The following is an 18,333-nucleotide window of genomic DNA, read 5'->3' on the forward strand; positions in this document are numbered from 1 at the left end:
CCCTGTTTAAAGTTTGCCTGAGTTTTGGGGGTATGACACCCATGCCAATTACCACTTCCTGAATCATGATTTTCCATATATTTCTCCTTATCCTCACCTTTCTCTACCTTTGCATGACAGCCACCAAGCATTAAAGTATATATTGATTTGATTTGGAGGGTCTTATCAAGTCCTTCATGGAATTTATCTACCTCTTTTATTCTCAGCAATAAACTCTTTTCATGGTGGTCCTTTTGCAAATATTTATCATAAGTACTGTAACATGCATTGACCAAATGAGCCATGAAAAATTACTCTTATTGCCTTTGAGCATATGATAAAACACATTTAGCCAATTCTTTATTTGGTTCTCCACTGAGAACCTAGGAACCATCCTTCCATTTAGTTCCTTTAGTTGCAAATTCTTTCTTCTGGCTTTGTTTATATTAAGAATGTTAAGATTGATATACTTTAGCTTCTCCAGCAAAATACTAATAGTCTAATTGAAGTTTATTGATAGGCCCCAAACTGTGTGTCTTATTTTCCCTAACCACTTTCCTAACATTCTGGTACTGTACTGTAGAAGTTTAAAGATGTTGTACAGGACTGAGTATATTTGTTGTGTTGTGTTGTGTTGTGTTGTGTTTCATGGCTTGTCATGGCCAAAACTTTCATCACAATTTGGAATAGATACAATCTATTTCTAGGGTGACATTCAAAGCATTTCTGGCATGCTAGAACCAAATAGAACTTGTGCTTTGCTGGCATATCTTTAAAAACAAAACAAAACAGGGAAACCAAAATATATGGAATGCAGCCAAAACTGTAGTGAGGGAGAAATCTACAACTCTAAATGTTTATGTCATTAAAATAGAAAAGAGCAGATCAAAATGAATTGAATATGCAACCAAAAAAACTATAAAAGAACAAATTAAAAATCCTCAACTAAAGGTCAAATTGGAAATCTTGAAAATCAAAGAAGAAATTAATAAAATTGAAAATAAGAAAACCATTGAACTAAAAAGACAAAGAACTGATTTTATGGAAAAATAAACATAATAGATAAACCCCTGATTAGCTTGACTAAAAAAAAGAAAGAAGAAAACCAAATTACCAATTTTCAAAAATGAAAAGATGAAATCACAACCAATTAAAAAGAAATTAAAGCTATTATTGGAAGTTATTTTGCCCAACCATATGCCATTAAATCTGATCGTTTAAGTGAAATAGATGAATATTTACAAAAATATAAATTACCCAGATTAACAAGAAAGGAAATAGAACACTTGCCCAAGAATTGTAGAAAAAGAAATTGAACAAACCATCAGATTCCCAAAGATAAAGCTCCCACTGCCAAATGGATTCACAAGTGAATTCTACCAAACATTCAAAAAACAATTAATCCCAATACTATACCAATTGTTTATCAACTCTGGGAGCAGAGAGAGAAGAAGGGAGGGAGACAACAAGAATCATGCAACCATAGGGGAAATTTTTTAATTAAATTAAATTAAAAATAAAATAAAACCCTATATGGTTTGGGGTTTTGATTTTAAAAGATTACTCTATTGCAAAAATAAATAATATGGGGGCAGCTGGGTAGCTCAGTGGATTGAGAGCCAGGCCTAGAGACGGGAGGTCCTAGGTTCAAATCTGGCCTCAGACACTTCCCAACTGTGTGACCCTGGGCAAGTCACTTGACCCCCATTGCCTACCCTTACCACTCTTTCACCAAGGAACTAATACACAGAAGTTAAGGGTTTAAAAAATATTAAAAAAAATAATATGGAATAGGTTTTGAGTTATATATGTATAACCCAGTGGAATTGCTTGTCAGCTCCAGGAGCAGGTAGGGAAGAGGGGATTGAGAGAAAATGAATCATGTAACCTTGGAAAAAATTTTGTTTTATTTTTTAATTGAAAATTTTTATTTAATTAATTAATTTAGAACAGTGGTTCTCAAACTTTTTTGGCCTACCTCCCTCTTTCCAGAAAAAATATTACTTAGCGTGCCCTGGAAATTATGAAACTATTTATTGAACTCAGAATAGAATGTAATACAAAAAAAAGTGTGGCCATCACCATGCCCCTGGATCACTGCAGCACCCACCAGGGGGTGGTAGCTCCCACTTTGCAAATCACTGATTTAGAATATCAATCATGTCCCCATCAACCCATGTGATCAAATAGTTGTTTTTCTTCTGTGTTTCTGCTTCTACAGCTCTTTCTCTGGATGTGGATAGCATTCTTTCCCATAAGTCCCTCAGAATTGTCCTGGATCATTATATTGCTACTAGTAAAGAAGTCTGTTACACTTGACTATACCACAGAGTATCAGTCTTTGTGTATAATGTTCTCCTGGTTCTGCTCCTTTCACTCTGCATCAATTCTTGGAGGTTGTTCCAGTTCACATGGAATTCCTCTAGTTTATTATTCCTTTCAGCACAATAGTATTCCATCACCAACAGATACCACAATATATGTAGCCATTCCCCAAAAGAAGGGCATCCCCTCATTTTCCAATCTTTTGCCATCATGAAAAGTGTGGTTCTAAATATTTTTGTATAAGTCTTGGAAAAATATTTTAAAATAAATTTTAAAAACCCTTCATATTCTTAAAAATGAAATAAAATAAAGAACTAAGAGCTTATGAACATCTAAATTAATAGGTCGAGGTGTGGAATGGAAAGGCTCTTCCCCTACCAACATCCATATAGATTCTATTTTGTAATTTATTTGGTATTTTCCATGGGGGATAATTTCAAAATAAAATTTTTAGGGGGAAGATAGAAACTGATTTCTTCAGCAATGGGAATCATACATTAGGAAATTTTCTGCAGCTGTTACACAAGGTGGAGCCTTACTGAGAGAGTTGCCTAGGGCTATTGAGACTTCAGTTACTTGCCAAGATTCAATCAACCAGTTTTGCCTCATTTGCATGACTTAAAATCAGGGCTTCTTGACTCTGTGGACCACTCTCTAGTCACTAGACATTTCTTCAACATAAATGTTATTTTCTTCTCATTGGTAGTTTGTAATAACAAGTGAGAGATCTAAAATGATGCTAATTTTTAAAACAAAATAAATGAAATATATTTAAAAAATAAAATGATGCTTATATTAGTAAAAATTGTTAAGTATGGAAAAGTAGTGAGCATGACTGATTTGGAGATGGAACACAGAGAAAAAAGAGGAAATGGAAGAAAGTGAGGCAAGAGGCATTCTTGCTGAAATTGCTTATGATATGAGGCCAACATCCAGAATCATGGTAGCTTACATGATAGTTTCAAGCCCTGCAGAGTGCTTTAAATGAATTATTTCATGTGATCCTCACCACAGTTGTCCCCTTTTCAAAGACAAGGATATTTGATTTGCTCAAGTCAAAGGCTAGAAGTGTCTGGAGAGGGATGAATACATGATTATCTGACTAAATCAAATCCTTTAAACCAGGAGTAGGGAGAATAGTAGGGTGTGTCCGTTGAAATGTCTTGTGGAAATTAATTTTATCTCATTCCCTAATATAAATTCAAAGGGGAATGTTTAACCTAGTAAGACAAAATAATTGCCTATGAAGGGAGTGGCAGTTTTGTAAGAAGTTGGGGCAAAGTAAGGCATGTATTTTCCTGCATTCTGCTCTCTTCAAACACTATATTTATATATACATATATATTACATTAAATTTTCATCTTGTAAGGTTTTGTATTTTGATCTTTCCTATTTCTTTGTAACATGGCTTCCTTTGAAAAGATTGCAATCAATAAAAAAAAATAAGAAAAAATTGTAAATATTTTGCTTTAAAGTCACTTTAGCTTGAGCAATGTGCCTTGGACAAAATATGGTGGGTTTTTTTTTTTTGGTTATTCAGACATGGAGATTTCTTTCAAGATTAATCATTAATGCCTATGGATTTTGGTAAATTACAATTGGATCTTGGCTTTCCCTTCCATAAAATGAGGGGAAGAACAATATTTGGTTTGTCATAATGGAAAGAGTATTAAGTAGGACAAGGAGACCTGGATTCTTTCTTGTCCACATTCTAATCCAACCCAATAAAGATTTATTAATTGCATACTAAATGCAAGACAGTCTTAGGTATTGTTATAAAGACAAAAAGAGCACTTTGGGGACTTACATTCTAAGATAGAAGAGCAGCAAGGGCAAGGCAATTAGAGATAAGTGACTTGCCCAGAGTCACACAGCTAGGACATGTCTCAGGTCAGATTTTGAACCTAGGACCTCTCTATTCCAGGCCTGGCTCTCAATCCATGGTGCTACCTAGCTACCCCACAACTCTATACTTCTTAGAGGTAATAGAGCACTTAAAAGTGTATTATAACATTGTGGATAAAGGACCATCCTCTAAGTCAGGACAACTTAGGTTCAAATCCTCCTCTGATTCATACTGCTTGTGTGACCATGGGTCAACCTCTCAGTGTCCTAAGCAGCTATGCAGGCTTGAAGTTGTGAAAAATTGCTGATCTGCTTTAATGGAGTGGATTTCTGCAGGGGGTTTTGTTCTCTACATGGATGAAATCATAGACCAAAAAAAAAAAAAAAGCTAAAGCTAAAAAATGAGGTCAACCAATACAATTTTATGGAACATTGATGCATGAAAATAATGTTATCATCTATTGTTTTGTTCTTTTTAAGCCCTTATTATAGTATTTTCCTTTATCTGTGATGATAAAGTATTGGAGAAAACTGAGTTTATCTTGATTCATCACTCAATATTATCAATTGTCTGTTTACTCTCATATGTGCAATTTTATAATTATTTTTGACAGTGAAGAACTATCTTCATAAGATATTAAATTGAATCTGGAATGGACTTCAGAGGCCATCTCTTACTTTTCCAGATGTGGAAACTAAGGCCCATGGAAGTGAAATGACTTATGGAAGGTCACATTTGAATTTTAATCCAGGTCCTATGAATCCAGAACCATTATGTAACACATCAACACATTCCTGTAGGCAGGAAGGTAGAGGGAGACTCATATCAATAGTGAAAGCTGGGAACATTTTTAAATTAAAGCCAGGGCTCTCACCACATATTTTCTTTAGATTGGATCAGCCTGCCATATTCCACATAATTCTATCTTAGAATAGCATGAATATGAATACTTACTCCATTTTACGGAACTTACTACTTGCCACTAATCAGGACCTAGTTGTACCTTGCTAGACATATGAAGTTGGAGGACAGAAGTCATGGCATCTGGATGCACAAAAGCAGATTTCAAAAGAGAGGAAGACACTTGGCATTTGAAAAGGCAGAAACTTTTAAAAAGTATCTTTGGGGGGGCAGCTGGGTAGCTCAGTGGATTGAGAGCCAGGCCTAGAGACAGGAGGTTCTAGGTTCAAAACCGGCCTCAGACACTTCTCAGCTGTGTGACCCTGGGCAAGTCACTTGACCCTCATTGCCTACCCTTACCACTCATCCACCTATAAGTCAGTACACAGAAGTTAAGGATTTAAAATAAAAAAAATGTAAAAAAATATATGAATAAAAAAAAGAATCTTTGGATAGGCCAGTTTCTCTCACTGAGGTCCCTTTAAAAAGTGATGACACCATTTGTCACAAAGTAGAAGAAACATGAAAGTCAGCCATGGAACTGAGCTAAAAGTGGAGCTATAAAAGAGAGCAAGAGGGGCTTAAGGATAAATGCCAAGAAAAGAATAATATGGGCAGCCTTGAAGAGGGTCATTTATTTGGAAGAACAAACCTCAGCTTTCCCTTTATTGTAAGTCTTAGAGATCCGAGAGTGAGTGGCCTGCTGGAGGATGTTTTAGCCAATATTGGATTGAATTTGAAAAGAAGGGAAAGTAAAGGGAAGAAGTATTTATTAAACACTTATTATGTACTAGGCACTCTGCTAAGCACTTTATAAATATAACATATAAATATATTATCATATTGTTGTGGGGTACTAGAGGTGAACCCCCCTGGGTTCCGGAAGGATACCTTTCGCAAGAATGCAAGACCCCAAAACTTAGCTTAAAAATAAAAAGAGAAATTTATTAATTTGGAAAGTAATGTTGAGAATGGCCAGGAGGAACAGCAAGATGCGGAGCTGTTCCTTCGGAGGACAGCATGGATGGAAAAGCTGTCCCCCAGATGACATCAATTCTAGGGATTTCATACATTTTACAACAGTGAAGATGTGACTGTATCACAGTGAAGACATGACTCTAGTGTGGTAAACACTCAGGCATTCAGTGGGGGTGGGGATGAGGAGTTTGGTCATCTGACTGGGTCTGCCTAGAGACATAGGGGGTGACCCTAATAGTTTAGGGGACAGATGGATGTTTGAGATACAACTTGATGATATCAAGGAGGTGTATCTCTCTGTGCATCTAAAGGATGATCCAAGGAGGATAATTCTCTCAGGGTCTTATAGGAGTTATCAGATGTTTTGGATAAGGAGTCACAATGATAGAAGGTAGCAAAGGAATTTCCCTGCTTATAGTTTGCCTGGGTTTTGGGGGTATGATGCCCATGCCAATATCATTTTATACTTGAAATTGAGGCACAGAGAGGGATTTTCCCAGAGTCACAGAGCTAATAATTGTTTGAGGCCTGATTTGAACTTACCTTCCAGTGAAGCCCATTAGCTCTTTACTTTGCAAACAAAACTGTTCTAAAGTTTTGGACTATGTAAACCTAAGTGTTGGCAGGGGGAGCCAGTAGAAATATATAAAAGCCTTTCCTTTCAGAAGCAAACCTCTGACAACAGATCAGAGTCCAGGAGGACAGAACCAAGTGGAGGAATTCTTAGTAGCTGAGTCAGGAATGAAAGGACATGAGTGAATTTAATGATGGAAATTGGATATTGGAGATGTGCCCCTCGCCCTGGAGAGGGAATCATCCTCTTCCTTGATTCCTCAAATTGAGGTAATGGTTATACTGATCATATATGGGCCCCAGCTACGATATCTTGGTCATCATGAGGCTTTTCCTCTGGACACATCTGTCATAAGGACTTGCTCAAAGATTCCCCACAGCAGTGCTGCAAACATATATTCCAATTCTTTGAATTATAGGATTTCAGAGCTTAGGGCTCTTCATCTACACAGGTTAAAAATGGAGCAGGTCAAAGCTCCCTGACAATTATTCACTTGGAAAAAAAACACAGAACCACTATAGTAGTAAAAAAAACCAAATCTTTAATCAGGATAAGAGACAGTGTTCAATATTTGGCCCACACAGAGTCAGAGCTTAATACCACACAGAACCAACAGCCCTGGGACTCTTGTCACAGTGTCTTTGGGAAAACCCACTGCCAAAGATGATTTTCCAAATGTGCAAGTGGAAAATTTGCCACACCTGAGCTACATTCCCAGCATCCTTTTAAGTACGTCCTCATTTGACGTACAGAAGCTTGGGAGATAAATTTGGCTGAGACCCACACCTGCCATACTTTCATCAAAGCAAAGCCCAAAAAGAGCCCCGCAGCATGGGTCTCAGCCAAATTTATCTCCCAAGCCTCTGCACCTCAAATGAGGACATACTTAAAAGGATTCTGGGAATGTAGCTCAGGTGTGGCAAATTTTCCACTTGCACATAAAGAATAATCAAACGTAGGGGTCTTATATACCTTTTGGGGACTTAAATACAACATACACTGACAGGTGGCAGATAGGCTTGGGAAAGAGGCTGTAGCCAGAGGTTGGGGTATCAGAGAATGTCTTAAACTACAATGGATACAAAAGGATGGTTTTAGTCTGGTGCTGGTCTTCTTGGGAATAGATCTCTGATATAATGCAGGGGAAAATTCTAAGGCAAAAAGTGTGATTGTGAGGACTTGAGCATTTCTATCACTCCTTTTCCGGATATTCAATTGATGCTTGGTGGTCCACTCGTCAGTCTAAAATAATATCAGTCTGGGACTTTCCTTAAGGCAAGTTGCCAAGGGACAGGAGCAAACTTGGGGCTCCCAAAAACCCAGTTAACACAATTAACAGTAGAATTAGCCTACAGGTACTTCCGGCATAGGTGAGAAGGAGAATTGGTCTCAAAAAAACTTTTTTTGTTGTTTTTTTTTATTTTTTTAAATTTATTTTATTTTAATAACAAATTTCCACATAAGTTTTACAAATTTATATGATTCATCTTGTCTCCCTCCCTTCTTCCTTCTGCCCTCCTGGAGCTGACAAGCAATTCAGTCTGGGTTTTTCATGTAAAATAGTACAAAACTTATTTCCATATTATTCATTAAAATTTTTTAAGGAATTAATTTTTTATCTGTTTAGAGTTCCCCAAACTGAGAACCTTATTTGCAAGAATCTTCAGACTCTTTCCCAAAGTGTTAAAACAAAGAACTCAAAAGGCAGATAATGACTGAATTGCTTATAAATTTATCTCCCCAATTTGAGGAAACTAACTTCCTCTGCTTGAGGACTGAATTCAAAGGGGACAATAACATTTAAAGAACAAAAAACCCACTCCCAACTATTCTAACCTTTGGCTATTTCATCTTTGATAATGTTCTTCTGGTTTGTCTTACTTCACTTTGCATCACTTCATATTAGTCAAAAGGTCAACTAATAGTTCCTACAGCAGTTATAAAACTTTATCTAGAGAGCTTACTCATGATAGATGTGATTGCATAGCCTTTAAAGGCATATATGCATTGGCTGACTAAGTTATTTAACAATGCTATCATAGCACTCCTATTTTTTGGATATAGCATTGGACTTGGGGGTTAGGAAAATCCACATTCAAATCCTGCTTGAAGAGTTTACTAACTGTGTGACCCTGGGCAAGTCATTTAACTTTCCAGAGCTCCAAATTTCTCATTTGTAAAATACAGTTAATAATAGGACCTGCCTCACAGGGTTGTTCCTCCAAAGATCAGAGATATATTATACCTGTCCGCACAAACACACACACCTATCTATGTATCTATATCAAAAACTCTATTTAAATGTTAGTATCATTATTGTGAAGAAAATTAAGAATTTTTAAAATTATTTCTTCATTAATAAATCATAGTGAAATTAGCTTGTTTGTATTCTGAGCCCCAGAGAAATCATTTTAGGATCAATTTTCTCTTTATTATTCATTGCAAAGGAAGCCCACTTCCTGGCGACAGTGTTTCATATTGTGATTACTCCTCCCCCCCATACCCCCCCACCAGCCTCCGCCCCAGCCCTTTCTCCTTTTTTTCCGGAGATAAGAGATGAAGTGGAAATCCTCCTCCCAAATTTAGGAAGATACCAAGCATCTTTAAAATACAAATAAAAAGAGCTCCAAAATAGGCGATAGTCTAATAAAGTTACTGTTATCTAGTAGGGCAGCAGGTCACTGCCCAAGACCCTGTATCTAAAAGGGCTCTCCCCATAAGACTGTAAGCTCCTCGAGGCCAAGAACGGTATTTTTGTCTTTGCATACTCAGCGCTAGACAAAGGGAAGGCCGCTTACTAAGGGCTTAATAAATGCATATTTGCTGATTGACACACACAAACTATGACCCACTTTAAAAACAAACAAAAAACTAAGTATTAGTTCACAGTCTTCTGTCTCTCACAAGTCTTTTTCTTGCAGAGAGACAATCTAGGAGTCAAGGAAATGAAAATGGGAACGGGATCGCCTCGAGACAATGTCAGATGGTGCAATCTCCAGCCTGCCTTGCGTGGAAAGAGGGCTGGAATCTTAAAAGAGAGAGCTAGAAAACTGAGGCGATGGAAGGAGGGGCAATCACGCTGCCTGCGCGTGCCTTCTTAGCCAATGAGACAGCGAGCCGCTTCGAGCCCCACCAATCTGCGGAGGCCTGTGGACAAAGGGGACCAATGAAAAAGCGGGGCCGGTGGGGATGGTAGCTGAGCGCGGGGGGCGCGGAGAGGGCACGGGCAGTTGGCATCCTGGAGCTCTCGCTACTTGGACCATAGTGCTGCTCCCTCTCTATTTCTCTCTCTCTTCCTTTTTCTCTTAGGTCTCTTGTGCATACGCGAGAGCTGCGCTCAGCACCATGGACACTCTTCGTCAGGTGGTCAACTTCGGCCCAGGACCCGCCAAACTTCCTCGCTCCGTAAGTGCCTGGCGCTCCCTGAGAGGGGGCGGAAGAACCAGGGGATGTTGGGGGCGGGGAGAGACATATGCATTTTCGTAGCTGCCTTAGTACTTTCTTTCTCCATTTGCAGCCAGGAGCCCCTTCTCCAGCGGAGTTCCCGACTATTCTTCCCTTTTCTCCTCTCATTTTTGTAGCCCCGGAGTCCTTGTTCAAGGCAACTTGAGATGGACTAGCCAACCAGGCTGGCACAGTCAAGGCTACTGCCAAGATCAGGCCGCCACTTTAGCAACTAGAGCAACGGTGCAGAACCGCCTCGTGGCCGACTGTTTGATTCACTGCCCTGGGCTCTGTGCCCTTCCTGGACGTGCAATTACTGCCTGGCAGAGTTATCTGCAGCAGCCCCTACCCCTAGGACAGCTTTCAAGCATAGTCGCATTCTTGTCCCGGGTTTGAGAGGGAAGCAATACCCATCCGCAGGTAGAGAAATCATAAGAGTTTGAAGGGACCTGAAAGGACCTCCAGTTCAGCCCAGCCCCCTCGTTTTGCATTAAGCTTTGCCCAGGGTCCCCTGCTAGTAAGTGGTACAGGTGAAGTTGACACCTAGTTTTGTCTCCCTGACTCCAAGGTCAGCGCTCTGTCTTGCTTTTTCACCACTAAGAGCCCGAGGATGGGTTGCTGAGCCCACTTTTCCTCCCTCCTCTGCCAATCAGTCAGTCTGAAAACTTTTGTTAAATGCTAACCACGTGCTATGCACTCTGCTAATCCTTGGGTGTAGAAGGAAGGGTGAGAAACTTAGTCCCCTCCTTCAGGAAAAGGAGACACCTGCAAATGATACTTGCTATAATTGTTGCTAACTGCAGAAGGATGAACTAGGGGATGTTTCAAACACTTTTTGTAATGGAAATCCTGGAATCTGGAATCTGGCCAATCCCAGATTTCCAAAGAGAAATCCTATCCACTTCCCTGCTACTTTCTCCATAAGATACTACACAAGGAAGAGATAAGTTTTCTTTTGATCAAGAGGGAAGGAAAATAGGTACTTTGGTTTCCTTTACCCTCTCAACTGAACTCAATGGGTTAAGAAAACTCCTTTTAGTTCTTCAGATAAAGGACCCAAAGACAAGTTGCTGCTTTTGCTGGACTTTTCTTTTTTTCTAAATGAAATGAGAGGAGATAAGAGAGGAGGTTTTGGAGTTCAAAAGACTGGGTTCAAGTCCCATCTTTGACAGACTGTCATAGTCTGTCACTAGAATTGCCTTAAGCAGCATTGATTGAGCATGCTTCCCTGCTCAAATTGATGAAACCAATGGTCCCACCAAAAAACAAAACAAAAAAAACAAAAAAAAGAAAGAGGAAAAAAACAACAGTCTGCTTAGAAATCTGTTACCAAATTGCTGAGTCTGAATATTGACATTTTAAGTAGAAGGGAGTTTAGCCAGGTGCTTAATCTACTGTGGAGAAAAAAAAGTTCTTAAGCAAACTCAGAGGTTCACAGTGGCACTTGTTGCTTCTACCTGAAAATGAAATCCCTTCTAATAATCAAATACTCAAAGGGATCTGTGATTTCTTTTTTTCCTGGATTTGTAAAGTCAGTAAGCACTTATTAAAAACTCACAACATTCCAAGCACTGGGCTAAATGTTGGCAATACAAAGAAAGGCAAAAGCAGCCCTTGCTCTCCAGAAGCTCACAGTTTAGTGGGGAGACGAGCAAACTGCTGTGTACACATAAGATGATGACCAGGAGGTAATTTTACAGGGAAGGAACCAGCATTAAAGAGAACTGGGAAAGGTTTTTGCAGATTACATAACCCAGCTACATCTTCCAGTGGGCCTCTTAACCCCTGATGTGATCTCTGACCTGAGGTGGGTCCCTTCCCTATTGGCCCACCTTCTTATTCCTTTTTAAAAATTTTAAAATGTTTTGCCATGCTTACATGATTCATGTTCTTTCCCTCCCCTCAACTCTCCTCCCTCCCAGAGTTGACGAGCAATTCCTCTGGGTTATACATATGGATCTGATTTCTTAATCATTTTGGAGCTGAAACTCAGCTGTGCCCACATGTCCTATCCTGATTCTTGTCCAAGTTCATACTTTTTTAAATATAAAAGTCATAAAAAAATAGAACACAAAAAGTGAGAACAATGCCAATTCAAAACAAAATTTAACAAGTAATTTTTTTTAGTGAAAATGCATTAATTGTTTGAGGAAAACCCAACTCTTTTGTATTGTTACAGTTGATATTAAGTGTGCTGAGCTATGGTAACACTCCTTGCAGACTGACAGTTCCTTTCACAGTTAAATTTGAGCTTGGGGCCCAGGCCTTGAAGCATTCCTCCCCTGTGTATCCCATGATCTAATGCTATAACAGATAAGAACCCAGCTTTGTAGCATCATAGATACAAAATAGATCCTCAGAAAGAGCAGAGAATTTGAGCACAGAGCAGTCTCTCAGAGGATGATGTTCAACTAGTGAATAATAAACTGTTCCCATGGCTTAGATAACAGACTACTTTATTTCTTGGTTTTTGCATTACCTTTGGTTACTCTACCAGAGTCATGTACTTATTAATTTCTGTCTTATTTTTGCAACTTTTTTTTGAGTGGGCCATAGTTCTCTGGGGCATTATTTACATAACAGACTGAATATTTTACTCATATAATTATTACCAAAAATTTAACACTAAGAAAAGAGCTTAACTATTGAAATATTTAGGCTAACAATGAGCATAGATTTAGAGTTATGAATCCCAGATTCAAGGATCTGTAATTTCAGTGTTATGAGTAAACTTTACATGGACAAAGATTACCATCTCCCTATAAGTTAATAGATGGTCAGAGAGTTTGCTGTATCTGAAAAATTCTTTGCTATGTGGTTGTGCTAGCCTGGGCCTCAGATAACAGGGTCTGAAGTGAAATACTTTCCAGCTTGGTAGGACTTAGTAGAATTTCTCTTCTATCAGCATAGTCTTTGAGAGTCCAGGGGTCATCCCCATCTAATCATGAAGCAAGAAAAATGCTGAACTTTAGAAATTAATAACTTCCTCTTAAATTCTGATACTTTTGGATCTAAGTGGCAGAGTTGTAGGTCAATAGAGCTAAGGATGGTATCCAGCCCGCTGATTTTGCAGATGAGAAAACTGAGATCCAGAGAGATAAAAAGTCACAAGGGTAGTTAGCAGCAAATTTGGAATTTGAACCCATGCTCTTCTCAACCAAGCTGTCCAGAATAACTGCTTTTGTTTGCATGGTTGAGCTCTCATAGAGAGAAGATGAACCTGTAAGGGGAGATCTGTGTGTTTTTTTTGCTCTTTATGAACTCAGGTCATAAATTATTGCTTCTGGGAACTTCAGTACAGGTGGTTGTATTTATTTATTTATTTTTGTCCAGGGCTATGGTTTTTATCTGAACTCTTGGTTTGGAAACTCCTTTCCCCAATGGCTGCAGGCCCAGGTCACGAGCTAGTATGGATCAGAGGCGGGATCCACATCTAAATGTCGTGACTCCATCTATTGCCATCCTGTCTTGCCATTTACTACTATATTTACACCTTAAAAATATACTGGATTTACTTTGATAATTCTTTTTAATTTATCTCCTGTAAACAATATCAAACATCTAAATTACTCTTAAATCATTCCTGAACTGGAAGGGGGCTCAAAGTTTAGTTCCCTCATTTTATGTATTAGGAACTTGCCCAAGATTACACAAGTAGCCAACATCTGAGGTGAGATTTCAGCCCAGATCCCTTTTTAAATGTGTTATTTTGTGGTTTGGTTGTTTTTCATTCATGTTGAACTCTTTGTGTAACCCCTTTTGGGGTTTTCTTAGCAAAGATTCCAGAGTCACTTGCCATTTCCTTCTCTTAACTAATTTTATAGATGAGGAAACTGAGGCAAACAGGACTCACCCAGAGTCAAACATCTAGTAAAAGTATGAGGCTAGATTTGAAATTAAGAAAAGGAGTCTTGACTCCAACCAAGCTATCCAATGAGCCACCTAGCTGCCCTCTTTCCAGTGTATCAGCATTCTTTGAGCTTGAAGGGAAGGTAGCTCACCTAATGTAATCCTCTCATTTTACAAATGATTAAACTTGAAGTTTCAAAGAGGAGACATAATTTATTCAAGGTCACTCAGCTCTGTACCGCCAAACCCTGGACTCCTAACAGTGTCCTTCTACCACAAGGTACTTGCCTGGATTTAATCTAACCCTTTCTTTAGAAATCACATTCCACTTGATTTTTTCCCCCTAGAATCAATATTGTGTATTGGTTCCAGGATAGAAGAGCTGTAAGGACTAGGCAATGAGGATTAAGTGACTTGCCCAGGGTCACACAGCCAGGATTTGTCTGAGGCCAGATTTGAACCCAGGATCTCCTATCTCTAGGCCTGATCCCACTTGATTTGATGTTCGTTTTTAGAGTTTTGCCCTGGGAGAATCTTGAATTAATTTTATGCTGTAGAATGAAAGTCTTTCCCAATAGATCTCAGTGAATAAAGCATGGGTTTATTTTTCCCCAAGTATTTCTGTCTGCAGTTCAATTCAACAAGTGTCTATAGGAGTTAAGTATCTAAATCTATATCTATATCTATGTATAAATATATTAAAAATATATATTAAAATATATATAAATAGGATAGTTTGTACAGTTTGTAATAAAAAGCATTGTTGATATTTAAGTGAATTCATGTCTTAGGAGAAATATAGCATCCATTTCATCTCAGAATTACAATTTGAACTTTTGGTTAAGTTTCACCAGCAGAATTCAGGGCTGGCCATTTGATAAAAGAAAGAAAATAAGAGTTTGTGGCTGGGAAGCCCCACATGATAGCTTTTAGTTTGGTCAGCACTTCTTACCCATGCCTTTGTTCCCTGCATCGTTAACTATGTTATGTGGCAGATGAACTCTGGTGAACTCCAAAGTACTGGAGGCAGATACTTCATGCAAGCAATTCATGAAAAGTTTTTTGGCCATATAATAGTTTTTTGCTCCAAGTTTACTAGCCTGTTGATATTTTTGGAATATGGTTGTCGTATGCAGTTTCCCTTAAAAAATAATCCCCCACAATTTGTATAAAATTATCTTTTTAAAATATTTATAATTTTTTTAACTGAAATTACTCAATAGATCTGGGAAAGTTTGAAAAGATGATGTCCTAAGTTCTTTCTGGTTCTAAATCCAAAGGATAGTTGGTCAGGTTAAAGTGGGAAGGATGAGCTTCTGGATATTAAGACAAAGTTGGCCTTATCTCAGCAGTGTTCTGGAGCCATCTCAAATAGGCTAGACCTGATTGTTAAGTTTTCAGTGTATTTACAATAGAAACCAGTAAACAGTATAGCTAAGTAAAGAATCTATTGTTTTTTTAATGGTACAAAATGATGGAGAAAATTTTAAGTAATAATGAAAGTTAAATTTTAAAAGAAAACTTTTTTTGAGAGCTGATTGTTAAACATTTACCAGCATACCATTAGGCTTCTCTCTGTACCCATTTATTCCTTGATAAAAAAGATCTTAGCCATTCACCTTGCCCCACCACTATGCTATTTTGCCAACATACACTATTTTGACATACTCCTTGTGAACAAAATATGTCTTTAGCAGGACTATATTTGTTAATATTTTGTGTCTACATGGGTCTTTGGGCCTGTGTTACTTAATTTAGAGATGTGTAGATACAAATGCTATTTTAAATTAATTTTATTTTTTTCCTACAGGTTTTGCTGGAAGTACAGAAAGAATTATTAGACTACAAAGGACTTGGAATTAGTGTCCTTGGTAAGATTCCTGTGTTTTGTGAGACTTCAAGTTTGGAAAATTACTGATAGTTAAACTTGTGTCTAATTAGAAGAAAAATCTAGTTTTTCTGTATTTAAAGATGTTTTAGAGCCGGAATTTTTCATTTGTGTTTATGAAAGTTTCTGTTACTTTTTCCTACTTCCCACAGAAATGAGCCATAGATCACCTGATTTTGCTAAAATTATAAAAACAACAGAGAGTCTGGTTCGGGAATTGCTGTAAGTTTTATTTTTCAACACTGGGTAATGTTAATATTGCTTATTTAGTATATTATACACACTTTGTGATTTCTTTTGCTTATTCTCAGCTTTGTGAGTCTTTTTGTGGTCATCTAAATTTCTTTTTATGAAGAATGGGAGTTAGGACTGTTTGGATTTGAGAGGGAACTCAGGTTGGACAACATTGTGCTTATTTTTAGATAAGGACTTATATCTTCATGAGTCAATAGAAGAAATTTCTAAAATCTCAAGTCATAATCAAAAACATCATTTGGCTTAAAACTGATTTTTATAGTGAAAAAATGATTCTTAGCTTAATCACTTATAAAATACTGGTCTGCCATGGTTTTTAGTGTTCTACAGATTTCTGATGCCATGCAGATTTTTTTGTGTCCTTCAGTAGGTTGTTTGAAGAGAGATAATAGGTATACATACAATCATTGATTTTTCTGGTATATTTTTAACCTGCCAAGGTAAAGAGGAATGTTGTAATATCTTATTTATGTAGTATAGTGAAACCCCTGTTTTTCTCTGCTGAACAGAGGAGGATGTTAGGAGGAGATAAGTTTGCCCAATGTCTATGTGTAAGAGATACCAAAGTATAACCAAATTGATCATATAACAAGGTGATTTACAATGCAAGTTTTATTCCATTTAGTGGGATGGAATTATAAAGCAGGTTGGGAGTTTAGAAATCCTCTCTCTTAGCTCCCACATTTTACAGAAAAAGAATCAGGCATGAGACTCGGTGTTCCACAGCTATTTAATGTTCCAGAAGGCAGTAGAATTTGTTCTCTCCAAACCCAGTTCAGTGTTCCTTTTATTCCAAGCATATACAGTAAACTTATACAGTAAACGCTGTATAAGTGAGTCAGTTAGAATCCTTTAGTCTTATGTTTCTTCATAGTAAATATTATCTCTGCTTTGATACAGAAATATTCCTGACAACTACAAGGTGATTTTTCTGCAAGGAGGTGGGTCTGGCCAGTTTAGTGCCATCCCCCTAAACTTGATTGGACTCAAAGAAGCGAGGTGCGCTGATTACGTTGTGACTGGAGCTTGGTCTGCCAAGGCAGCTGAAGAGGCCAGAAAGTTTGCTACTGTTAACATTGTTCATCCCAAACTTGAGCGTTATACAAGTAAGTGATTGGAGTTATGTGTAATGCATAAAAATTACAGAAAAAGGGGTCAGCTGGGTGGCTCAGTGGATTGAGATCCAGGCCTAGAGACAGGAGGTCCTGGCTTCAAATGTGACCTCAGACACTTCCTAGCTATGTGACCCTGGACAAGTCACTCATCCCCATTGCCTAGCCCTTATTGCTCTTCTGCCTTGGAACCAATATATAGTATTGTCTCTAAGGTGGAGGATAGGGGTTTAAAAAAATATAGAAAAAATTATATCACAAGTTGCTTCTACCAATGTCTCTTTTATTTTGGGACAGCTCAGGGATATTTGATTCCTTCTCCTTGTGTTACATTATCATTAAATTCTGATTGGGCAGTGAATCTTTTAAAACTTCTTAGATGAAACTTCATAAATGAAAAGTTAGCATCTGCTTATTCAAAATTATTTCTGTCCTGTGAAGGATGGGTGCAAAGTCTTCTTTAAAATGGTGATTATTACTTTTAGAATGGAAACTAATAAAAAATGATAAGTATAGTGAAATTTTTGTATGTAACATTTTGTCATAAAGTTCTGACTGCAAAAACATAAATGATTTCAATAGAGAAAAATAGGGGAACTAGCTTTTTTTAAGAAACCATTGTGGGGGGGGGGGCAGCTGTGTAGTTCAGTGGATTGAGAGCCAGGCCCAGAGATGGGAGGTCCTGGGTTCAAATTTGACCTCAGACACTTCCTAGTGGTGTGACCCTGGGCAGGTCACTTAACCCCCATTGCTTTAGCCCTTATTGCTCTTCTGCTTTGGAACCAATACACAGTAGTGATTCCAAGACATAAGGTAAGTGTATAAAAAAAAAGAAAGAAATTATTGTGCCTGAATAGGTATCTATCTCAGATTTTAAAAATAAATGCGTGGGGAAATGGAAAGAAAAATAACTAAGATGGCGACAAAAGATTGGAACATTTTTTAAACTCATACCTTTGGTTTTAGTATCAGTTTTTCTTTAAACCCTTACTCTGCCTTAGAATCAATACTGTGTATTGCTTCCAAGATGAGAGTGGTAAGGGCTAGGCAATGGAGGAATAGAGGTTAGGTGATTTGTCCAGGGCCACACAGGTTGGAAGTATCTGAGGCCAGGTTTGAACGCAGGATCTCCCTTCTCTAGGCCTCACTCTCAATCCACTGAGCCACCCAGCTGGCCTCTAAA

The 18,333-nt window shown here is 38.0% G+C and overlaps 1 protein-coding gene across 2 annotated transcripts in view; it reads left to right on the top strand.

Moving 5' to 3' along the window:
* Nucleotides 1-9,857: 9,857 nt before the first annotated feature.
* The window catches only part of PSAT1 (phosphoserine aminotransferase 1), a 39,409-nt gene continuing 30,933 nt past the window's right edge, over nucleotides 9,858-18,333 (top strand). For both annotated transcript variants that reach the window (XM_044657231.1, XM_044657232.1), the window contains exons 1-4: nucleotides 9,858-10,007; nucleotides 15,706-15,766; nucleotides 15,936-16,005; nucleotides 16,939-17,144. In XM_044657231.1, coding sequence (XP_044513166.1) covers nucleotides 9,948-10,007; nucleotides 15,706-15,766; nucleotides 15,936-16,005; nucleotides 16,939-17,144 — 397 coding nt within the window. In that variant the 5' untranslated portion in view covers nucleotides 9,858-9,947. The remainder of the gene's footprint in view (nucleotides 10,008-15,705; nucleotides 15,767-15,935; nucleotides 16,006-16,938; nucleotides 17,145-18,333) is intronic.

Source organism: Gracilinanus agilis, chromosome 1 (genome assembly GCF_016433145.1).
Source record: "Gracilinanus agilis isolate LMUSP501 chromosome 1, AgileGrace, whole genome shotgun sequence".
Lineage (NCBI taxonomy): Eukaryota > Metazoa > Chordata > Mammalia > Didelphimorphia > Didelphidae > Gracilinanus > Gracilinanus agilis.